Source organism: Trachemys scripta, chromosome 5 (genome assembly GCF_013100865.1).
Source record: "Trachemys scripta elegans isolate TJP31775 chromosome 5, CAS_Tse_1.0, whole genome shotgun sequence".
NCBI classification, from domain to species: Eukaryota; Metazoa; Chordata; order Testudines; family Emydidae; genus Trachemys; species Trachemys scripta.
In genome coordinates this window covers 9,670,685-9,696,232 of record NC_048302.1, presented here as the reverse complement: position 1 = coordinate 9,696,232, position 25,548 = coordinate 9,670,685, and the positions used below count along the sequence as shown (strand labels likewise).

The window sequence follows — 25,548 nt, the reverse complement described above, 5'->3', positions numbered from 1 at the left end:
GCCTCCATGCCCTACACTGGCTTCCCAGAGAATATCCAATCACGTTCCAGGTCTCAGTCCCCATCTTCAAGGCCCAGGATATGGGAAGATCACCTAAAGCTGTGGGAGGCTGATAACTCCGCTCCTTTGGCATAACGGAACTTTCTACCATAAGAGTAAAGCTTGTTTGCACAGGAGACAGAGTTTTGCCTGAAGAAGCTGGTCTGAGACGGAGGAACAAACTCCGCCCAGGAACTAAGGGACCTTCCCAAACCTCACTACCTTCTGCTCCAAGTACAAGGCACACTGCTGTGACTTGCCCTCTCTGACACAAATACAGAAAAGTGTGCACCTAAGGAAAACACCCTTCCAAAACGAACCAGTACACCGTGCACACAATTCTCCACCTGGGGAGAGGCTGAAAGAGAACAAACCACACATGACAGATGTAAGTCACATACTTCAGTGCACGATCAGAAGGTGCTCAGAACTATGGTGACAAGTACGGTATAATAATCTGTATAGACGAGAACAATCTTTATTTTTCTCAAAATAGGAAATACATTTTCCTTTTGGACAGAAACCTGCACACATCCTTTCCATTGAGAGGCTATTTCAAAAATGCACCTAGGACTTCAGAGTTTAAAACAAACAAACCAAGAATGGCAGGAAATTGTGCCATAATGCAAAGTAAAAAAACAAGCCCCGCCCCGGAAAAAAAGACAGACACCTATTAAAAAGCCGTGCTTCTGTCTTAATAGTTTGTATCCATGACTATGGGGAAGACTTTATAAAGACACCAGCTTAAGAAGTTAGGCAAATTCCTTACTTAGGCTCCTAAACAAGTAACAGGCTTTTCAAGAGTTCCAAGCCCCCAGCAGTTCCCACTGTAGCCCAGTTAGAAAAGTAACCTATAAAAAAGTTGTTATAACTGAAAGAAGTCAGCAAACACGATTTCTTCCTTTTTGCAGTTTATTTCCTTTGTGCATTTGATAGCACTGTGTGTATAATCAGTGTTACCATTCGCTCTGCCAAGTCAGTCAGTTCCCCCTGTTTGTGTAAGTCTTTTCTTTGGCAAGAGGGAAGATATGGAAAAAAAACACCACAAAAATAACCTATACACACAACCCACAAACAGGAAAATGTGACTGTTTTTAAAACAACAACTGGTAGAGTTGAAACACCAGAAACCAGTTTTAATGCACTTCCTTTAATTGACGAGATTTCAACTTGACGGTGTTTCTTTAAGCAGCTATCAGATCCATTTCAACAATTGATAGTCACTAATGCTACAGAATCCTAGACCATTCAAAAATTCTCAATATAAATGCTAGAGACATCTCTTGATTTAATTGATTTCGGATGGTAACAATCCCTGAAGTGGATTTTATATACAGTAATCCCTTAGCCCTTCCCAACACTGAATCCGGTTCAGGAGCAGGGTCAGGATTTGCAGGAGGATGCTGACAGGGGTGAGGTACACAGATGATAATATGCAGGCAATGCACAAATATTTATCTTCAAACGGTTCTGATATTTTAGTGATGTTGTCCGTAGTTTAGGACCAAAATTAGTATTTCCTATTAAACAGGGTGTTACAAAAAACCACAACACGAGTACGTCTGTACTGATGATTCGTAAAGATCTCACAAAAACATGATTTATTAAAATTTAAACAGTCCCCCGTAGTGTTGGAAATCCAAATACATCAGCTCTACGCCAGAGCCTGGGAACCAGTCACGGAAAGTGAGCAGTTTAAGTTTCACTACCCAAAATTAGTGAAATGACAATAGTAAACACATGGCAAAAAGTATATTAGATTTTTAAAATTCATTCAGTTTTAACTTTTAAATGTAAGCGTTACTGACAGCATATTGATACATTTTCCATTGACAATTTTTATGGTGACAGTGTGTCTTTAACATGTAGTCTCAATGAATTTTTTCTTCCGTTATCTAAGTTTCCCGTACGTCACTCTCTTTTGGGTCTGTTAAATTTGCCAGCTCTTTCTTCTTTAAAAAGATGAAAGTGTAGGAGTTACCATCTTTTCTTGGCTCATAAGTGTTGGTAACCCTGCGCTCTCTCACTGAGACCTGGGGCTCTCAACTGGACATAAATACGTTTTTTGTTGTTGTTTTTTTAAAGAAAAATAGCTTACTACAAGATAACTATTGGATGCCGTTGGTACCGCCAGTGGTGGATTAGCCACTGGGCCAACAGGGCCCATGCCCAGGGGCCCCTGGAAAAATGGGCATGCACCCTGACCACGCTCTGCCCGCCAGGTGCTCCTGCCAGGGAGCGGGGGAGGCCCCACGCCCCGACCCCACCCCCCAGCAGGAGTCCCATGCGCTCTAACCCCATTTCCCTGGCAGGAGCGCCAGGGGAAGAAGGGGACTGCATGCAGAAGTGGAGGGGAGAGGCCCACACTTACTCTGGCCCAGGGCCCCACAAAACCTCATCCATCTCTGGGTACAGCTCTTCTCCCCAGGACAGGAGTTGATCAGTATCTTAACACACTAACTTAGTTTCACTGTTGGGTAACCATCTTTTCAGAAGACACACACAATTCCATAATGCATTCCATCCCCCTCTCTAATGCCGAACACCTCAGTTCAGTTTTACAAAAAAAATATCCACTTAGGATCAAGATACATATGCATGGAACTACACAGCACGATACAGGAAAAGGGACCCATTCACGAAGTCATGCACTGGTCTTCCCTGCTTGGCAGCAGCACAAATACGTTCTAAACACGAGTATGCTGCAAACGGCGATATCGAACATCGGAAGGCTCTCTCTTCAGTAAACCCACAAAAGGTATCCGCCCTTCTCAAGTGTTCTTTTTGAAAGGCAACAAGAGGCTAAGCTGCAGAAAGTAATACATACGCTTCAGAGGCAAAAAGTACCCAATCCCTCAGTTCTTCTCCGGGCTAGCGTTCTACTCGAGGGAAGCTGGCTTCTGAAGCATCTGGCAGTGATGTTCCCGATATCTGCCAGTCAGAAAACAAATATTAATGTAATTCCTAACATACCAGCCTAAAAGCAGTATGACCTAGTAAAACTGATCATCAATAACCTTCTGCCTGTCCCAAGTGCAATATCAACAGAACATGGGCAGATTCTTCATTGATCATATTGCAAATCAGCAGACATGGGTTTTTCCCCACCCTTCACCGTTTTTTTTTCTTTTTGCCTACAATGGCCAAACTATTTCTGCTCCAACTTTTGGGTTCTTTTCCCCACTCTGCACTGACTCACTGTGTCACCATGGGTATTGGTCTGTAGCCTCTGCATCTCAGTTCACCCATTTGTAAGCCATGTGCTGTGTGTAACAAATCCTGAAAACAGGTGAAATACACCGGAATTGTGGTTGTACTGTGAACCTCGAACATGGTCCAGGTTTGCCCCCAGGATAATAAATTTGGGCCAAAAGTTTTTCCAAAATGGTTCTTTTCCCCATCAGGCTCCAAAACTCCTGCATTGTCCTAAAACAAGTTACTCCAGTGACTATGCTGCTACTCATCAGACACCCTGGAATGCAACGTGTTGCACAGAGAGACTGCCTGGAACCTTTTTGCTCTTGCTGCTTGCAACGTGCTTTGAAAACCTTGGCAGAAAAGCCAAGTAGAACAGTGCAAAGCATTTCATTGGATCATCACCTGTTGCAAAGCCAGGCTCGGGTTGTGAAGATCGATGCTGGCAAGGGATGGAATGCGAGACTCTGAGACAGTTTTGTTCTCCTTTTTGACAAATCTGGAATTTCGAGCTGCAGAAGACAAATAAATAAATGCATAGCCTGCTATGGATTTTTGCTGTTGTTTTAAGCGTACAGTGTCAATATTTCCTTCTCAGAAAACCTGTCACATGCTAATAAGATTAAAAAAATAAATGTCTTGATGCAACTTATACTGCTCTTGGTAACTTCTTTATCATCCAGTTTTAATTAACAGCAAATTAAAGCTCATACCGTCCACTCCTTTGAGTTCAGGGAGATGGTTATAGTTTAGCTCAGGCAAACGCACATCTGTCTTGGAGAATTCCCATCTTTTCTTGTTTGCCTGAAGAACGTTCTTTTCATTTGAGACCTGACAGCAAGGGATTGAGTTACCGGAGTAATGTATAGCAAAGCGGGGGGTACTAAAAGTAAAACCATTATTCAGGTTTAAAAGAAGCGAGATTCTCTGCTATGAGACTTACGCAAGCGTCAGAATACCAAAACAGCCTGTATTCGTTCCTAGACACATTCTGTTCAATAATCCTCAAGACAAGCTTTAGGAAATCAGTAATTTAAGGAAACCACCTACACTTACGCAGAACTCAAAACCTGGAAAGTGGTCTCAACTGTGCAGTCCTTACTCAGACAAAACTCTTACTGATCTTGAGAGGAGTTTTGCCCGAATAATGACTATAGCATCAGGCTTTAAATCGGCATGGCCTTTCAAAGAGAATTCCGTGGGAGCTGCTAGCCACTCATTTATGTGAGTGATTCATTCGTTTTTACAATCTGTCCACAGAAAATTCTAAATGTAAATCCTGAACTACTTGGTCACCATAGCCAACACCTGTCTCTCCTCCCAGCCTGGCCAGAAACTGTAATTGCACTTGTCTAGAAGAATACATGTCTATCATTTAGATCTCTTGGAGAGCGCCTCTAACTTAAATAATATTCCAGTACAATACATTCACATTACTCACAGTCATGTTAACTATTATATATGATGTCCCCAAACCAAAGAAGGGAAATATATCTTGAGAAGGCCAAAATGAAAGGTATTAATGACATGACAGTAAATACTGAAGTTTAAAATACATTGTTTTCACTACAGGAGAAGGACGACGCTTACCGATGTGCCCAAGCTGACATTGTAATGCCCTGCTGGTGAATGTTTCCCTTGCTTTATAAAAGGGGTTAAGTATTTTTTAGTCTTCTCATCAACTCTATAAACAAAAACAAAAAATCCAAGACTCCAGTCAGAATTAGCAATAATCTCTTGGCAACATCATCATATAAAAATAACGCTGCAATGTGAGACATCCAGCCCTGACAATCAGTTGTTGAGCTATTGGTCTCTAACATATACACTGCACTGCCAGTGGATTACAACCCTGATCAGAAGTGTACCCTTGCTATTAGTCTTCGGTCTGTCGAGCAATGAAAATCAAGGTCAGTCTCTCCCAGAAGAGTGTGGCATTGTGATACAGACAAACAGCTGCTACGGACTCACCTCAAGAATCCATTCATAAGGCTGGTATCTAGGACTGTTATTGGCGAACTAGCCTGCCAGCGTCCTGTGAGGGTTTGTATTAGTTACTCCGACCAGAGAGGAGAATCCCACATCCTTCTTCGCTGGCAGAATGTAGCATGACATCAAAGCTGGGTCACACTGGTGAGCGGGCATATACATTTTCACCACTTTTGATACACACTCTAGATTCCGAACTAAATTGTGTCACACACACAGTGGGGAAGATTACAATCCATCCCACATATAAGCAAAATCCTGGAATCCCATTGACTTCAAGTGAGAATACTGCCTGTCTAATTTTTTAATCACAGACAGCACTCTCCTACTCCTGCTTTCTGATGCAAAACTCTTTGCAGTCACTCTTCTCTCCCTGCTATAGTTGTATTTAGGGCTCACTATTGTGCCTTCTATGCACAGACCTGTGTTTGGGGATGGTGGGGGCCCTTTTAACTGCACCAGCAGGAGCCCCAAGAAACAATCTTCAGAGCCACAATACTTCCTGCAGCTACCCAGAGGACAAATGGAGCACAGGTGCTACTGCACCCCTAAAGAGGGTGCAGGGTGATCTCCCTTCTACAGCTGACTAGCTACAGCGGGCACTGAGGTCACAGCCTTGCCTGCCCCCTTTGAGACAGTTACAGTTAGCTCTGCAAATCAGAGCTCAAGTGAGTATATGTGTCCCAGATCCTGTGCAGAAGGGACAAGGAGAATGATCTTTGCACCCTTCCCTCTTTCATGCCCCTACACCCTGGGCTCTATCTGGCCCATAATTATTAAACATCTGTTACAGCAAGGAATACACCAGACTGCAACACTGATCCATGTCTGTATGTTTCCAGAATAGCTGATAAACCATTATTTGCCAACACAGAACTTACTCCTGAGGAAATTCTGCACCAAAAATATAAAAATTCTGCACAAAATATTTTAAAATTCTGCATATTTTATTTGTCAAAATAACAATATAATCATGTCAGTTTCAATTATTTTGATAATTTATTTCAAAATACCTGCCAACAAGTATGTCTGTAACAATACAGACAATGAAAGATTCAGGATTTTTTTTTTTTGGACATATAGATTCCTTACTAGGCATATTAATACAGAACTTTGAGTAATCATTCATTTAAACTACAATACAGAAACGTCCACACCCCTCAGAAGCAGTGCAAAGGCTTGGGGGAGTCAGGGGTAACGGAGGAGCCGAGAGAGAGGGAAGGAGCCTGGGAGTGAACCTGGAGGGTTGTTGGATATGGCTGGGAGAAGTATGGAATGTGTGGGGGGGGGGGGGGGTTTGGAGGGTGGGGGGGGGATTGTTATGGGGTTGGGGAGCCTCCCCCCATGCAGACCCTGGCTGACCCCTAGCCTCTCTCATTCATTAGGCACATCTGCCCCGTCCCCATGTGTCCCTGCACGCCCATGTATCCCTGCACCTCCTCCCCCCTCCCTATGTGTCCCTGCACCTCTTCCCCCATCCCCATGTGTCCCTGCACCCCCACTCAGCCAACCCTTGCCCCCCAATCCCATGTGGCCCTGCACCCCCACCCCATTTCAGTCCCCACCCCAGTCTGTCCCCCATACTAGCCCTTTTGAACCCCAGTCTACTTGACCTCCCAGCAACCCTGTGTGCCCTGCTCTATCTTCCCACTCCCCCAATATGTGCCTCCTCACCTGGCCCCGTTGGCAGGGCGCTGTGAGAAATGCAGCTTCTGCTCTCTCCCTATCAGCTGTTACGGCTGGTGAGCAGCTGCTCTCTGTTCTTGCGCCACAGCAGCCCCTGGTGGGCGAAAGGCGTAAACTGAATGTATTTTCTGCGGAGAAAAAAAAAACTGCAGGGGGACATGAATTCTGCATGTGCGCAGTGGCACAGAATTCCCCCAGGAGTAAGTATTACAGACAAGAACTCGTGTTCACCAGCTGTAGATTCTGGGATCTCCAAATACAATCAATTTGCTTAGGATAACTGCCTTCTAACTGAAACCTTCCTTTGTGGTTACACTCCTAGAGGCAGTCCTCTGTCTACTCTGCTTTGTGCTGCTCATGTGATGCAAATAAGGCAGAAAATGACATGGCAGTGTCCCCAGAGCTGTCATAGCCAGTCCTGATGCCACCCTATAGTGGAAGGAGTGCGTAAGGGCGAGCGTGAGTGGTCAGAGCATGCTATACTCTGGGTATCTCTAAATGGTGTTTGGTCCCATGAGGACTGTTGCCTACTGGCATATATTACAGCAGCCATGAAGTTGCATCAGGGCCATGGAGAGAATCAGGAAGCCATAACCAGCTCCGTTCATGCTCCATGAAGCTGGGAGAATGGCATAAACTCAGGAAAGCAGAGATTCTAACTCTTAAATTCCATAATCTCAAAATACAATTACAGCCCCTCCCCCGTACCACTGAAAATCTTTTACCACCCACGCAGCCCTGCTCAAAACCCATTTAATCCCCTTCATTGTAACAATGTCATTCCATGACTCTCTCCTTAAGGAGCATTTGCTAAACTCCTCTACTGTTCTATTTAGCTTCCATACCTGTAATTATGGGTTCCAGGAATAGTTCCCATCCCAGAGTTAACACTTATATTGGGCGTGATGGTGGCAAGGTTTGGGATAATGGGAGGAATAACCATGCCTGGGTTCTTTATGTAATCCAAGCTGCTGCTGGAGTCTTTCATGCTTGTCGGAGGAACTGTTTTGAACTGACTGGTTCCACTGTCATACAGGCAGCTCATATTGGAAGATCTGTCAGCCTTCTCCACCTCAGCTTTGGATAATTTCACCTTGAACAGTTTAGAATCTTTGATCTTTGGATCAATGTTGAAGTCCTGTTTAGAAAGAGAAGTGTCACTCCGCCTATTGGGGGTTAGAACGGACGTTAACATTAATTTACGGCAGCACGTGTGGAAAAAGAACAGAAGACAGACACTCATAAGAAGCGGTGAGATTCAGGTAGAAGTGTAGTGATGTTATGAAGAAAACACCTGTTTTCCATCAGCAGAAGGTAGAGTTCATAATTCACAAAAGACTTAACTTATTTATATAGGACAGTGAGACTTTATCTTACCACATCCCATCAACGCGGGAGGTTTGGTTTGGTTTTAACGTGTTTAGGAAAATTAAAGGGCATGCTCTTTCTCATCACCTAGGTGCCTAGTAAAATAGCACTAACAGGGCTTGGCTGCTGCAGAACCAAGCTTCTGTGTCCTGTCCCCACAGGGGAGAGTGGTGGGCGGGGGGGCTGAGTGGGGCTGGGGGCCGGGACCGCGGCAGGGAGCTGTGTGCCATTCAAAATCGGCTCGCGTGCCGTAGGTTGCCGACCTCTGGGTTAGGCCAACCTAACTATGGCGCTTAGGGGGTGGCATTTTTCGCAGCCCTGAGTGACACAGCTGGGTTGATCAAATTTTTAAGTCTAGACCAGGCCAGTGTCCATTCCTCACTCAACTGAGCATCCGTTCCCAGCAGGTCAAGGTACATGCAACACACCAGTAACTAGGCGATGTTAAGTTATGGAGCATAATATTTCTGAAATTAACATGTGCCGAAAGTGCAGTGACATGCACCATGAAGACGGCATACAAAGCTGATGGACTAAATCATGGAGGATGAGACCCCACATCAGTCGGGGCTTCGGCAACACACATTTCTAAGCTCTGGTATGAAAGCACCATCAGCCTACTCAGCCACAATGTTGTCACGCCTGTTTTGACATAACCTAAGAGACAGGTAAGCAAATGGTTACTGTGATTTCCCTTAAGGGACGGCACGTGACTACAGCTAGGTTGGCTGGCTGGTGGCAACAAGAGGGTTTCTTGTTGGTGGTGGGTTTTGTTGGGTTTTTTTTAAAACACAAGCTGCAACCCATTATTCTGATCCTAGCCTGACACCTACAGCTTTTCATTGCCAGAGGCTCTGAGACAAAAGGAATCCTGGGTACCATGCATGAGGGCTAATCATGTTATTCAACTCATGGGCATAACAGGACACCTCCCATGCTCTTGGAAGGCACAGCTCACTAGAGCTGCCCAATGGAGAAACCCATCTGAGAGCAGGAGAGGGCTGAAAGGAGGATGGGCAGAGGGCTTTTGGAGTCACCGGTGCTTTGAAGAGGCAGATAGGCCAGAGATGTCTAAGGAAAAATAGAGCTATCCTGACCTACTTCCAAAGAAATGGAACAAGAGCAGAGATAAGTGTCACTGAGGCAGATCCCAGTCCCTAGCGTGGGATTTATAGCAAAAGTCTCTACATCTGGAGCAGGGATCTGCAACAATTCAACATAATGCTGTGCACAGTCAGTTGATTTACACACTTTAATGAATCTTCATCACAGCTCTGCGTAGTTGGTAGGTAACCATGTACCATCCTTATTTTACCCACTGGGAAATGAGGAAAATGGTTTAAGTGACTTGCTCACAACCACAGATGGAGTCTGCATTAGAGGCAGGATTAATGCTCAGGGCTTGCCGATTCCAAGTCCCTAGCGCTCACCTCTCTCAATACCGATAGAACTACACTGAATACTCTCTGGTGCAAAGGCGAGGGAGGGAAATATACAACATTATACACACACACTATAGGAGGGTGTATGTGATGGGTTAGACTTACAATAAGACCCTGGTATCTGGAGATGCTGCTTCCAGACAGTCATTTTGCTATCTAGACTTTAGCACTCCGTCCACCTCTGAAAAGGAGGAGGAAAGATTCCTCTGGGGCTTAGCAAGGAAGCCAAAAGGAAATCCAACATTTCTGCACATAAAGAAATAATGCACAGACGGCTTCACATGAGCTCTGGAATTCCTTATCCAAATGTACTTGAAAAGCATGCTTCACCCAGCACAGCACCTTTTGCTCTCTGGATGGATGCTATTTCCAGTAAGTGAAAGCCAGTCCATTAGTCCAGTAAGTTTGCTGGACATTCGCTGCCTGGCTAAGAGCAATGATTGGGCTACATAAAGTCTTTCCTTAGATGTCTGTTGCACCAGTTATATTTTTAAAAGTTTGAGCACTACACAGCTTTTTCTCATCTGACCTTGAAAGGGTCAGCTGCCATCTAATCTGTTCCCTTTTGAAGTCGCTTAACATGGAATACATAACAGAAGTGTTGCACTGCATGTTAATGAATCCAGGAAAATTCCTTTCCTAAACCAATTCTGCACTTGTCGCAAATAAAACGGGATTAATGTGTGTGCAGCTTTCAGTTAGGAGACCTTTAAAGTTTAAAGTACCAAAAAGGCAAAACATAAACTTAACCATTAACTGAAATAAAACGCAGCTGAGAAATGAAAGTCACTTCTCTTTTTTTAGCACATTCATTTTAAATCCTTTGGAATAAACACCAACTGAATTAAAACACATGTACTTTTACATTTTATCAGCAATCCACAGATGTGTTTCTCAACTTAAATAACCTAAATCAGACTTTATCCTAGCCACATTTTTTCCTCGTGAATAAAATGTTAATTTACAGGCCTTGGGATTGCCTCAGAGTACAAAGCTTATGAGCAATAGTATTTATAGACACCAAACTGCAGACTATAAAACATATAAAGGAGTTGGATAATGTACAATTATCAAATGGCATGAATTTTCTATAGCATTTGCACGTGGAATAATTTTGAAATTATACACAAGGATCTTTTTTCAAGATAAGTGGCAGATGTTCACCCAGACCACAATTTGGAGAGAATAATATAATGGGGGAAAAAGAATTATGTACAAACATTGATGCAGACCTTATAGAGAACCCATGCTCTGAAAATCACGTCCCTTAAAGGTGTCTCAGGTAGGACACCCAAGAACCGAGGCACCCAAAATCACCAGTCACTTGAAAATCTTGACTAAGGTCCTCCCCTGAGGCTGTCTTGTCACCAGTCTCCAGAGAATTACCCCTGCGAAATGATGCAGCACAGCTGATCTCAACAGCCACAGCAGATAGCCCAGAATGAAGCTGAGGGTTTTTCATATCACAGCCTGTATGCTATATGTGACCCAGCAACAGAATTGACAGGGAGCAGGTTTAATATACTGCCTAAGACTAACACTGCCCAGCTGGTGCACAACATTTTCTGCATCAACTATAGATTCAGACTGACCTACAAGGGTAGCCTTGTCTTGCACTCGGCCGTGATTAAATCAAGATATAAGAAATACAGCTGGAGTAAGGGAAAATAACTGAAAATTTCAAAGGCTCTTTCATTTCACTGGTTTATTAAACTGGCCCGTTTTTCACCATTCAAAATTATTTTTTAAAACACATTTTTCACAGATTTTAAAAGCGTAATGTTTTGTTCTATTTTATAATTGAAATTTTCAAATGCACCTTAGTTGACCAATCAAATATAGCGATGGAGAAAAATAAAACCAAACCTGGTAAGTGAAGGCTAAAAACCGATAAATGAAAAAAGTTGGTCAAAAAACTTGCAAAAGATTAACATTTTCAAGAAAAGCTGTAGTTTCACAAAACATTGTTTCTGATAATTGACCAGATTTATTGGAAAAAAATTTCAACAGCTCTCAGTCACAAAGGTGTATTTCCAAGAATTATGCTTACCTTACCAGAAAGTGATGAAAGAAGGTGCTTTTTTAATAATGGAAAGTAAAAATACACCTCTACCCCGATATAACGCTGTCCTCGGGAGCCAAACAAATCTTACCGCATTATAGGTGAAACCACGTTATATCGAACTTGCTTTGATCCGCCTGAGTGCGCAGCCCCGCCCCCACGGAGCACTGCTTTACCGCGTTATATTCGAATTCGTGTTCTATCGGGTCGCGTTATATCGGGGTAGAGATGTAGCTATACATTTCTCTATATAATTACAGAAGTGGGGCGTATGCACACACACACAGGTGGATTTTTTAAAAGATTACATGAATACTATTACGGAAAACAAAACCAAGATCTACTAACCTGGATATCAAGCATTTTTCTTTCTTCTCCTAAAGAATCGTCTTTGTCCTTTTTGCTAATTTTTGATTTTTTTGGCAAAGGATGGTCCCTGGCATCTTTCTGAATCTTTAACCTAAGCTCTTGAGCAAATCTATATTCCATATTAAAAACAAATAAAGCAACTTCCATTAGTACAAAATCTACACAACTTGGTGTTCACTCCAAGCCCAGTCAGATTACGTCTCTTTTGAATAAGAAGTCAAATAAACGATTATATATTTTTTAAAATGAGAAATTGGCCAAACTGGATTACCCATTAAAACGCCTCACAAGTGGCCTGAATATATACATCTAACAAAACATACACGGCAATTACGTCTGTGTTCCATTTCAGTGACTCTCTCTGCTGCACGCAACGATTAATGATGTAATGTAAAATGTTGTCTGTGTCATTTATGGATATGAGTGAAACATTATTAAAGAGGACACTTGCTCTTGTACTCTGGGACAACAGATGGAATTACTAGGGATTCCGCTTATTCGCAATCTCTCCGTTCCCAGCAAAAAGTTGCTGATATAGCTGAAGGCTGCCAATAAGTGAACGGCAGGTTTGTGCGGCTGCAGCCAGCCCTGGGATGCGCCTTTCCTGGTCGCACACTTGCCTGCAGCCAGGGCCTTTCTTCCAAAAATAGCTGTCAAGCAGCATGCCTAGTGCCAGACTCTGAATCCTACTAACTTACAGTCAACGGGAAAGGTTTGGTTCCCAGAAAAATGTTGTTATGAACCAAAAGTTGTTAACATCAGGATTGCTATTAAGTAGCATCCACTGTACAATCAATGGGCCCGCTCTTGCTCTCACTGGAGCCAAGGGTGTTTTGCCATTGACTTTAATCGGAGCAGGATTAAATGCTTCTGTGAAACTGGTGGTACTCTCTCCTGGTATTTTAGAGAAGAGGTCACTTGGAAAAAAGAATGCACATAATTTCTGCATCAGAAATTAGGGAATATCCTTTGTGTCTCCCATTTTAGCACCTGCCTGCACAAGACTTCAAGCATATAAACTGGTGTCGATCCTTATCAGCAATCCTTATTCACATTACTTTGCTACTTAGCAAGTAACACAAGACTCAATGTAACAAGCGTATATGGGCCTGAACCGAAACCCACTAAAACCAATGGGAGCACTCCATTGATTTTAATGGACGGTGGAATACGCTGTATATGCAACCACGTGGTGTTGATACTGTACTACTTAAATAGGGCACTCTGACTTACTAGGATTACGGTATTTTGCCAGACTTAGATAAAGTTAAGTATAATTGTGTTTTATTATTTAATCATCTAGAACAGTGATTCTCAAACTGTGGGTTGGGACCCCAAAGTGGGTCACGACCCTGTTTTAATGGGGTCCCCAGGGCTGGCATTAGACTTGCTAGGGCCTGAGGCCCAAGCCCAAGCACCATTGCGTGCGGCCGATGCCCGAGCCCCACCGCCCTGGGCTGAAGCCGAAGATCAAGGTCAGGTTACAGGCCCCCCACGTGGAGCTGAAGCCCTTGGGTTTCGGTGTTGCCCCCTCCCCCTGCCTAGGATAGAGGGGCTCGGACTTTGGCCCCCCCCACCCAGGGTGGCCGGGCTCCAGTAGGCTCAGGCTTCAGTCCCCCTCCTAGGGACATGTAGTAATTGTTGTTGTCAGAAGGAGGTCGCAGGGCAGTGAAGTTTGAGACCCCCCGATCGAGAATTACTCAAATTTTGTTGAGAAAAACTGAACAAACCTGGCCAAATAATTCACACCCCTATTTCTAATACGTTTTCTGTGCATTTTATGGCAATAACTCGATGAATATTTTTATAGGCAATTCTCTAACTTTCCCTGGGCACATTAATTTTCTTTTTTCTGCTAAACATGCAACAAGTACTATACTCATGTAATGCTAACCACACTGAAGGCTGCTCTTTATCCGGAAGTGCAGTTCTACTCTGCAAAAGGACTAGGTAAAAATGGCAGTGTTCAGGGCTCCATGTTTACTGTTTGGCATTTTCCATATCAAATGTGCTCAGTATACAAGTAAAGTCTTGTGCTTTTTTCTAACTGCCAGCCCTGCAAACTCAGCACGGAACCTCACACAGCTCAGTGGCGTTATTTCCTTCTCTCACACGGCCATTTTGACCAAGAAGCCAACAGACAACGTACCTTTCCGCAAATCCATCTTTGTTAAAGAAATCGCACTGCAGTAGTTCAGCACAGGATGGCCTTTTGTCCGGATCGATCTGCAAGCATTTCTAAAAGACCCAGGTAAATTTTGGTAGGCAACTGCAGTAGCATCAAATGCAAAATCTTTGCTATGTCTAAATAAAAGTCACTAAAGAGACAGTAAGAAAACAAATAAACAAGGTCCAAAGTCATAGAAGAAAACATTGCTACAGTGTGATTAAGGGATGAAACCAGGGAGGACAAACTGGAGGAATTTAACAATGTTTGCTTGCTGCATCTATTTTAGTCAATGACACTTGGAAACTCCATCCATATGGAATTGCTGCCTTTCACTGACAGACATCAATCTGCTTTCTCCTCAATTGTAACCATCTCTCTCATTTTGATTATTTTAATGTTTTGGTTGGGATTTTACAGCATGGACAATGTTAAGCATTAGAAACCAAATAAGTTGTGTTCAAAGTGTTATTTTATTTGGCCAACAAAATTATTGTATTACACACACACACACACACAGTAGCAGCAGCAATGTTCAATACATATTTTCCCAAAACTAAAAATCTAAAGCAGCTAAGGCAAAATTGAGGGTTTTCTAGTGGCTAATTGCCATTGTAACAAAGGCAGAAAATTCTGGGGAGGAAGTTGAAGGGCAGACTCCTGTCTACTCCTTCCCACCATCAAATGACAGACTTACTTGCTCGCTTTCTTTACAAGGAAAGCTACCGACTTCAGGAGTTACAGGGAAGTGGCTCTCTGGCTTGTAGACTATGCATGCTGAATGCAGCTAGCTATAGGGAGAGAAAGTTGCTCTCCACGTGGCCACACAATATAAAAATCACATACCACAGAGAAAGGGTGTTTTAACTGCTCCTTGCTAGGATTTTGCATCTGTAACACACTGGTCAGCATGTGTTACCTGTCCCGCTCTGTGCCCAACCCACCGCTTAAGAATCTGGCAGACAGGGCCGCCCCTAGCCATTTTGGTGCCTATGGGGTCTCCAAATCACTAGCCAGACTAGACCCTACTTCCCACCACCACTACCCTCGCAGCTGCTCGACGTGAGAGGGGAACAAAGCATGTGGAGCAGGGACCACAGCTCTTGCTCCCTGTGCTCAGTGGCCATGGATCCAGGCAGGAAGGAGAGCAGCTCAGAGCCTCCTTCCCCACCCATCACCAACCCCACATGTTGGGGAGGCCTCAGCTCCATCCCCATTCAGCCAATGAGGTAGCAGGCAACAAGAGAGAGCCTATCCTCCCTCTGCCAGTGACACAGCTACAGAGCCTATCCGAAGTGCAGGGGAGAAAATAGATCTATGAAAAGTCTCCGGGGGGCAACTGTCCCCCGGGCAAATGATGCCCCTGAGTGCAGAAGCAATAAGTGGGGCAACACAAAGGGGGTTAGGACCCAGTTGACCCAGGGTAAGGACAACAGCCAAAGGTGGAAGCAGAAAGTACAGACAAGGGGATGAGGACACACTAAATACTAGAAGCAGCAGCAGTGTTTTGTTTAAAGGAAGAGGGCTGCGCACCATGTTTTTTTCTACTGCCAACCGAGCTAATGGTTAATTAGACTGGGAACTGACAGAAAGCCAGAAACGCAGCCTCTCCCTTGCATTTTTAATCCCTCTTCCCCACAATCTAAATCACAGAACCTTAAGAGCACAGGGAAGACGGACAGAAGGAGAAAACAGAAGACCAAGGCATTTCCAAATGAATTAATTACCTTGGCTAAATCCAACACTGCCGCAGAGAGCTTGGGATACCGTCTTTCAAGAGGTTCGGCCTCCTTGACCTCTGGCAACCTCACTCCAGCAAAGAGTGGATTTTTATAGAACAGCTCTTGATGGCGTGGAGTTAAGTTGCCTGGAATGGATAGGTTATATTGTTATGATATCACCAATGCATACAGAAAGCTTAGCACAGACTGTAGTCCTCTGTTTGATTGTAGATGTCAGTGCCAGTAAACATTACCACTGTCCTTATGCTAGCTAAAGCTCTCAGCGGTCTCACTGTGGTTCTTTATCCTATCAGACATTTTGGATCTAGAACCTCAAAGGCAGCCAATATGAAAAGGCTTTTCTTGGCTGAGAAAACTATCGCTCAACCTGGCCCAGACTAACCTTAGAGACTGAGACCCTTCAGTGATGCCTTTGGGGGGTCTCTCTTCCCTTTTACAAGCAAAATTAACGGTGGCTCCATTTTCAAGCTAAAAGAGACCCCCTCCCTTTTACAGCATATGAAGGAATTAATGTTCTTAAAATGCTGCTGCACCAGCACCCCGGTCATCACTTCTCACATGTCATGATTCATTTCGCTCTAGCCACTGCCTGTGATGCCGGGAGTTCCGCTATGGACCTTGGCAGGAATGGGCAGTTTAACTGGAGTGACCGTTACTGCTTCTAAGAACATAAGAAAAGCCATGGTGGGTCAGACCAAAGGTCCATCTCGCCTTGCATCCTGTCTTCTGACAGTGGCTGGTGCCAGATGCTTCCGAAGAAATGAAGAGAACAGGGCAATCATCAAGTGATTCATCTCCACCATCCAGTTCTGACTTCTGGCCGTTGGAGGCTTGGCTTAGGGACACCCAGAGCATGGGGTTGTGCCCCTGGCCACTTTGGCTAATAACCACTGATAGGCCTATCCTCCATGAACTCATCGAGTTGTTTTTGTTTTGTTTTTTACCCACCCAGTTATACTTTTGGCCTTCCAAACATCCCCTGGCAATGAGTTCCACAGGTTGACTGTGCGTTGTGTGAAGAACTACTTCCTTTTGTTTGTTTTAAACCTGTTGCCTATTCATCTCATTGGGTGACCCTGGTTCATGTGTTATGCGAAGAGGTAAAGAACACTTCCCTATTCACTTTCTTGACACCACTCCTGATTTTACCCATATCCCCTCTTAGTCATCTCTTTTCTAAGGTGAACAGTCCCAGTCTTTTTCATCTCTCCTCATACGGAATCTGTGCCATGCCCTAAACATTTTTGTTGTCCTTCTCTCTACCTTTTCCAGTTTGAATACATATGTTTTGGAGATGGGGTGACCAGAACTCCATGCAGTACTCAAGGGGCAGGCGTGCCATGGATTTCTCTGACAGAACCCAGCCAGCAGCATCACCAGAGCTGAGAGCTCTCTTGCAGGGGGCACATCAGGGTTCCACTCTCACCCTTCCTGTTCAGGGGGTACCGTACGTAAGGCCACTAGGGAGACCGCCTGGGGTGCCTGCAGCATTCTGACCGAGTTCTTCCTTTCGCCAGCTCCAACTTGTGGTCTTTTGGCTTCCGCAGTGTCTAGCCAAGGTCTGTGGCTCGGATGAGTGCACGCTAGCCGAGGCTCAGTCCGGATACAATAGAGGTGAGGACAGTGGGATGGGGGGGAAACACAAGGAGACAGCAGATGCACTATCTGTCCCTTTAACTGAGGACACTTTGGCTACTGAAGTCTGCAGTCTAGGGGTGCCGTTAGGAACCTGGCAGCTTCTGGCTAGCCAGATGGCTGCGGTAGCCTAGAGAATTATTTTAAATATTCCCTTGGCAACGAAGCTGCTTCCTTTCCTATCAGATGCGGACATGGCCACATCTACGTGGCATAACCTTTGGCTGCTAATAACGTAAGACCAGCTTGCTTCTAACCAGTCACAGTCAGACACAGCAGAGGACAGATTGTGGTATTTTCAAATCTTACAGTGCTGTAATCATTAACAAAAAATATTCACGTTCCAGCCTAGGAGGCAAGAGGTGAAATGACATACATCTGGGGGTCTTCACCAAAGCCCGAGAGGATATTTGTCCACTTGACAAAAAACACCCTGTTTTGGCCCAATCATCCGTCTTTACCAACTCTCTTCCTCCCCCTCCCCCCGACTGAAACAGCATGAGGGCATTAAGGCAAGAATCAGGCGCTTTGGCAAGACTGTTTGCACAGCGTTTGCTTACACTACTCCCAGTGCCGCCCTTTTTTCATTGCCACGACGTACCATAAGCCTTTGCCAATTAAACACAGAAAAAAGCTGACATGTTCTTACCCAGACATTTCATGATATGGTACAGCTGGTCAATGTCCGAGTCCCCAGGAAACAGGGGCTCTCCTGTAAGCATTTCCGTGACCAGACAGCCAATGGCCCACACATCCACAGCCCTGAAAAAAAAGCACCGAGCCTGAAACCAGCTCCGGCAAAACCATCTCAGGGTAGTTTCCTTCTTACATCTGAGCCCAAAGTTGCCGGTGTTCGTTGCCCAGAAGGTCACTGCAGGCTGCATGGCCTGACGCAGCACTGCCCAGGACAGCGCATGGTTTTGGCATGTGGCAAGATGACTGTTTTCAGTTTTAACCACGCATAAAAAAAGTGAAGATCTGTTTAATCAAAACCTTAGTTCACAAATGATGCCACCCACCCTCATGTAACACAACACACTGTAGTATTCTCCCCCTTATTAATGAGGCAGAAGTTGAGAAGCTCTTTCCTAAGGAGGGATTTGTTTTTAAGATTTATTTGCTGAAGGTGGATTTAAGGTTCTATAAAGAGATAATATGTACAGACATTTTTGTAAAGGGCCCAAACCAGGATTTTGCCCACTGAAGTCCATGGGAGTATTGACCAAGTCTACAGGATTGATCCTCAATGCAAAGAAATCCCATTAATTCCACACACCTCCCATCAGGGCCCTGCACGTATCTGTCCAAGTTCTGAGGAGCCTGCCACCCATCTAATTAGCATTCTCCTCCACTATACAACCTAGAGCCTTCAGAATCCACAATGCTGTTAGCATCTTTCTGTCTGAAGAGGATAGGAAGGATCTATCCATCCATCTCAGGAGTTTCCACTGCCTTCGCCCATCACCACAGTACCCAAGCAGCTTCCAGATTGGCAATAGGGAGGCCCCTAGGGGACTTTATTGAGTCTCTGGCTCTTCTATCTTTGTGTGTTATAGCAACTGTACTGGGGGGTGGAGGTTGTTTCGGAAGGGGAGTTGTTGTGTTATTATAGTTACGGTGGGAAAGCCTTCTTATAATTTGTCTGCAAAGCAGGGAAAACCCTCGGCAATCTCTTCTGCCCATTTTCTTACTTGCCATACTTGGTATCGCCAACCAACAGTTCTGGAGCTCTGTACCATCGCGTTGCCACATAGTCAGTGTAAGCTTCACCAGGGGCTGCCAGAGTACGAGCGAATCCAAAATCACAGAGTTTTACAACTCCTGATTGGGAGACCAATATATTTTCCGGTTTAATGTCTCTGTGTATTATCTAACAAGAGAAGCAAAAAGTATAATTGAAGAATTCCCTGTTTCTATATCACGAGAATTTACATTCTGTAGACCGACCCACCAAAAAATCTAGTGCCATTGTATGTATGTAAAAACTAAGCTTTAGCTTGCACAGTGGATACCAAAGCTGAGTCTTCAAAAGACGTTCATGCATACACAATCCGTGCACAAAGCACGTGCCAAAACACACCCATTTTGCATACAAATTGTCATTTTGTGCATGGGAGTGTGTCCTTTGCACATGAAGTTACCTAGCACCGATACTTTGCAGGCACAATTGATGTGCCTGATTTTGAAAATCTGACCTTACAACTTTTATTCTTTAAATAAATGGTCAAGAGTTGTGCGGTGACATCTCAATGCTTTGGGTTTATCATGCAGCTGAAAGTAAAGAATTTCTATGCACTAAAACAATATTGATTTCCCAAATATACAAGGAAATGCTTCTTCACACAATGTGAGATTAAACGGAGGAACTTATTGTCACAGGAAGTTGAATCCAACAATTTAACAAAATTTTAAAAAAGTGAATATTTAAAGAGACATCATGAATATTCAGACTCAAAATTAACAAGAACAACAACAACAAAAATTTAAGGAGCTATTAAACCTCATACTTCAGGACTTAAATAAATCTCTAACCATTGGAGACCAGGATGAGACCTATGTGAAGGACAGATTATCCCACATTTGCCTACTACAGAGTTCTTACATCTTCCTCTGAAACAGTTGGTGCTGGTCACCATCAGAGACAGGCTAGAGGACTGGATGGACCTTGGGTCGGAGTCACTCTGGGACTATGAAATACTGTCACTATTAACATTTGCATACTTAACATATTTCTTTCTAGCTGAAGCTTTACTTAAAATAAGTACCTTAGCAGCTACTCATCCATTCAAGTTGTTGTTTTCTTAAATGCAAAGTTAACCTCATCAATCTACTTACATTGTGACTGTGACAAAATCCTATTCCTTTTATAATCTGAAATAAATATTTCCGAACTCTATTGTAATCTAGTCCATGTGGAAACAGCTCAAGGTCGTCGAGGAGTGTGTGATCCACAAATTCGAACACCAGATACCATCGTTTCTTCTTCTTACACACTTCCAGCAGGTTCACCAGATTTTCATGTCGAAGTTGCTGTTATATAACAATAAATACTTTAGGAGAACATATCAGCATTTACCAGCATAAGAGATCTAGAGCCCGAAAATGTAACTGCAATACACCTGGTATTCCAAACACCCTCTCGTCTTTGACATGACACTCATGCTGATTTATATTTAAAATTGGGTCCCGAGGGTCTCATAAGAACGGCCACACTGGGTCAATCCAATGGTCCATTTAGGCCAATATCCTGTCTCTGACAGTGGCCAGTGCCAGATGCTTCTCCAGAGAAAATAACTTTAATTTCGTAAGTCAAAGAGGCACATGTACACATTTTACCATAGTCAGAAAAAGCAACTGAGTAAATACACATCCATATTTAGTTTACAATAGAAAGCTGACACTGGGAATCTCATGATTGTATTCATGAAGGGAATTTTCAAAGCCCACCTCCGCTCTTTGGTAGATAGTTCACAGCAACTGGATTTAGATCTCTACAGTTCACGAGTCCTTGCCCTGTGAAGGTGACCAGTATTAAGTTGGGCCCCAATCCTGCAAAGACTTCAGTGAGTGCGTAAACAGAAGCATGCACTTAAATTAAAGGGGTTATTCACAGTGTGTAAATTTAAGTATGGGCTTAAGTGTTTGGGTCAGGATATAACCCTAACAATAAACTCCTGCACAGACCTGTCCATGGGAAAGATTTCTGCCCCTGTAGGGGCAAACCAGAACCCCAAGAAGTCCTCTAGCATAGATGACAAGGGGGCTAGTTTTTACTAGAAAATTCAGTCACATTAGATCACATCCTCAAGGCATTACAGTAAATAACATGCTGCCAAGCACGACTTTCTGCTCAGACAGGAGCAGTCATATTTAACCTTAACTCGGCTGGCCAGGAACAAACCTTACCAGACCCACAGTATTACCCATGAACAGCTAATACAATGTTAAACACAGCCTGTTCCTGTCATGTCCAACATTGTCTTGGTTAGCCCGGCTGCTCAAAGTCATGTTCTAACACAATCTAGCAAATACAAGCCCCAGCTGTTCACAATCACCCATCCCTGCCAGTCCTACAGGAACAGAGTCTTCCAGGGATGCTACTGGTGTATTGTAGCAGCTCTGTTAGAGGAACCGCTGAAGGCAAGTACTTGTATCTGAGGGAGGGGCCTACACGGTTAAAATTCTTCACCTTTCTCTTCTCCACCTGTTGCAGGAAAGAGTAATGTGCTGCCCAAAATCATACAATTCTTCTCTTCCATTCCTTTTCCTATTCCCCTCTCCACTCGCAATTACAAAAATCTTGTCTATAATAATGCAACTTACAGAGCTGTGCCAATTCACCACCATACTCATGTGTTTGTAAGTGTTAACTCCATACCTTACCCTTTGGCTGCACGTGTTTTTAGACCGTAAACCCTCTGCAGCCAGGATACTTTCTTCTCTGCGACTTTACGTGGCCTGGAACAATGGGGCTCCAATCCTGACTGGGGTCATTGGGCATTCCCATAATGTAAATATTTACAACAAATAATAATAGTGCTGCAATACCTTTAAACTAAACATACAAATGGAGAGTTCAAACTTCAGCATTCTTCTCTAAAATTCTGTTAAACAGGTTTCATTAAACTATGTCCTATCTGGCACAGTGAGGTTAAAAAGTAACCTACCAAAGAGAGGGAGGCACCTTTGAGATATTTTTTTTTAAATGATTTCTATTTTTTTAAAATAGAAAAAGGGTAAGTCAAAACTGCAAATGAAGCCCTGGAGGTGTGTTTTCGACTCATTTTACCACCATAGTCTAACAAGAGAAAAGTCCAACTCAAGAGTGTTTTACATTTGTATTATTAGCTTATCTGTAGAGGCAACAAAACAAAAGCCACACTGCAAAAAAGAGAGTTGTAATCCATGTTGCAGTTGGTAATATTTCTGAAAAGTACTCAAGAAAGCATACAAGACATTTTCAAGGTGTTGTATTTGGAAGCTACCAACCCCAAAACTCACAGTATCTAAGGCCTTGTCTACACACAAGTCATACCGCTTCAATTATACCAGCATACTTAAAGTGGTACAATCCCTCTAGTGTGGATGCTGTTACACTAGTATAAACGGGCTTAGGGCTTGTCTGCACTACAGTCTTTGCTGAAATAGCTACGTGGGCAGAGCCCCCTAGCATAGACTCAGCGTAAACTGGCAGAAGTTCTTCTGCTGGCATATCTACAGCACCTGTCCTAACGACATTAGCTATGCTGACACAAGCACTCTTCTGTTGGCATAGTTGTGTCTACACTGAGGGGTTTGCCAGCATAGCTGTGTCTGCTGGAGGGAGGGAGATCCCCTTCCCCCGCCCCCACACTCCTAGCCAGCATAGCTACGCTGACAAGGCTTCGTAGTGCAGACGAGGCCTTAGGCTGGCACAGTTTATTCCTGTTGGGGAAGGGGAATACCCTAGACCAGTATAATGCACCTTCATACCATCTTAACCGTGCCAACACTAGGGGCTGTATCATATATACTGTATCAATAAAAAACAACCATAGTGACACTAGTACAAAAACCGTATGCAAGCTGAGCCTAACAGTCCATCTGAACAGCACCACCCTGCAATCATGCAGAAAGTGACGTCTGAAGTATAATGCTTGACATTGTCACTTACCAAAACAACAGTGGAAGTTGTATATGCAAATGCAAGAATGCAGGAACATAAGCAAAATATCCTGTAATACTCCAGTCCTATTAGCTATTTTGCTGGGAAACAACTCCTTCTGGCTCTTTATGGATTAAAGGGGAGTGTACCGGATGGGCCCAGAAGGGGAAATCTCATTCGAGGACAACTGAGGTTGTACTGAAGTGAGGCTGGGCTGAAGGGATGGAATGAGATTTAGGACCAGCTCACGACTATAGCCCACCCGGAAGGTGCAGAAGGACCACACAGCAGGGGGAATTCTCTCCGACTTTGGAACTGTGCACTTGGTCCTTACATGCCACGGTGACAAACCCGGCATTAGACAGACACAACAGGCATGGAATTCTAAAGCCTGGTCTACTAATAAAGAACTTGAACAACAAAGTAAAAGAACCCGATCACAAAGATGAAATGCTGGGAATAGCACTGTTCACTCTTTATTCAGTATTTCACGTCACTTTAAATCTACTCATCGGTCTTGTAACTGGGTGACCTGCTTTATTGAGTCAATAGGCTGTTAAACAGGACAGATTTGTTGTAACTTATGGAGAGGAATTTATTTTTATTAGGTCTGCTATACACAGCAAAAATCAATCAATTCAGTTAAGCAGCATTTTACAGAAGAGGGAGTGCTGGGTTACTTTTAATAACAAACTGAACACACGTTCCCTAAGATCAGATGCCTGCTAATTGACTGCTGGTTTTAGGTATAGTGTCACACACTTCTGTTGGGCTCCTGTACACCTCTTGCTGTCAGAAGTCCCTTTTTTAATTTTTCACATGCAATGCTCCACTTCCAATCATCTAACAATACTAATATGTTTCCAATTGACAGATGAAGAGAATATCTGCCAACAGCACACCTTTAATTGCAGTCAAGGGGGAATCAAGTTTGCAGCTTCATTTGCGTCTCATTTCCTTTTATCCTTCCCTCATGAACAGAGAGCACACAAACACATTCCTAACAAAGTCAGTGCCAGCCAACTAACTGAGAACAGCACTTAACCAAACAGAAAAGTAACTCCCAATTGATCTGAGCTAACTGCCAAATCAATCTACCATTGGTATTTTTGAAAACAACAGTAGCTGACCATACCTAGATTGTTTCATCTAGATTGTTGCTATATTCTAAATGTAAACATAAAATGACTTACCACGAGAAATTTAATTTTTTTCAAAAGTAATTCAAATTCTAAGATCACAAACATCCTGTAATTTCAATGCAGAGACAAGACACTACTCATTAAAGATCTCTCAATACCTAGTTTAGCAAGGTTTAAAAAAAAAATATTCCCTAATACACAGTTACAAAGCTGTCCAAGATTATAGTGATATATAGTTATGAATGTTCTACACATAAACAGATGATAATGGATAATTACTTGCTTTACCGTAGTTTTTGCATTTTTGAATTTCTAGGGCTGCGAAATGTGACAATCGGATTTAGGAAACCATCCCCATTCAAGAAAATATTTAAGAGAACGTAGTTAACTGCTTTCCTGAATCAGGATCTAAGACCAGAATATACTTTTCTTCTTAACCCTAGCAGCTGAGGCTACTACTATATTACTGTAACACCTTCCCAAAAAATCTTCTGTACTGAAGTTTTCAGTAACACAACTTATCTAAACAGATGGCGTGCCTCTTCTATCAAGCTATCTATCTTAGAAGAACGACAATCAAAATATGCATCAAAAACCACCATTTACTTCAAACTGTTTCAGCGTCTGTAAAACTTAAATTCCTAGACTAATCCTGGGACTTTCATATAGAAGTGTATTTACTGTAAGTGACTGCCGCGCACGCTAGGTAAAATGGACCCGGTGTCTGCATGTTACTTTGAACTCACCTTGAGTAGCTTGATTTCTCGCATGGCAATTTTTTTAACCATTTTATCATCCTCACTTTCCAAAAACTTCTTGATGGCGACTATTCTTCCATTGTCTTTATTTCTACACTTCATTACCATTCCGTAGCTTCCCTCTCCGACTAGCCCAAGGGTCTCATACTTTTCCATTTTAACTCCGAAACAGCTGTGTCTTTGTGCTGAAAGCCATAAACCAGGATAAGCATACACAACCACAAGGTCTACATTTCTGACAAATTCTCCACAGCTTTTACTACTATGAGTCTCCCCCGGCCCCCACCATCACACATACTTAATCATAACC

The 25,548-nt window shown here is 43.4% G+C and overlaps 1 protein-coding gene across 5 annotated transcripts; it reads right to left on the bottom strand.

Moving 5' to 3' along the window:
* Positions 1–1,604: 1,604 nt before the first annotated feature.
* Positions 1,605–25,423, bottom strand: CDKL2 (cyclin dependent kinase like 2; the record flags this gene model as incomplete). 5 transcript variants are annotated; one of them, XM_034771451.1, is given in 12 exon segments in its annotated part: positions 1,605–2,970; positions 3,640–3,746; positions 3,948–4,065; positions 4,825–4,918; positions 7,755–8,047; positions 12,130–12,259; positions 14,300–14,388; positions 16,045–16,184; positions 18,344–18,456; positions 19,386–19,564; positions 20,530–20,724; positions 25,227–25,423. In XM_034771451.1, coding segments are annotated over 12 exon segments (1,715 nt in total), but the record flags the coding sequence as incomplete, so codon positions are not given.
* Positions 25,424–25,548: the final 125 nt, after the last annotated feature.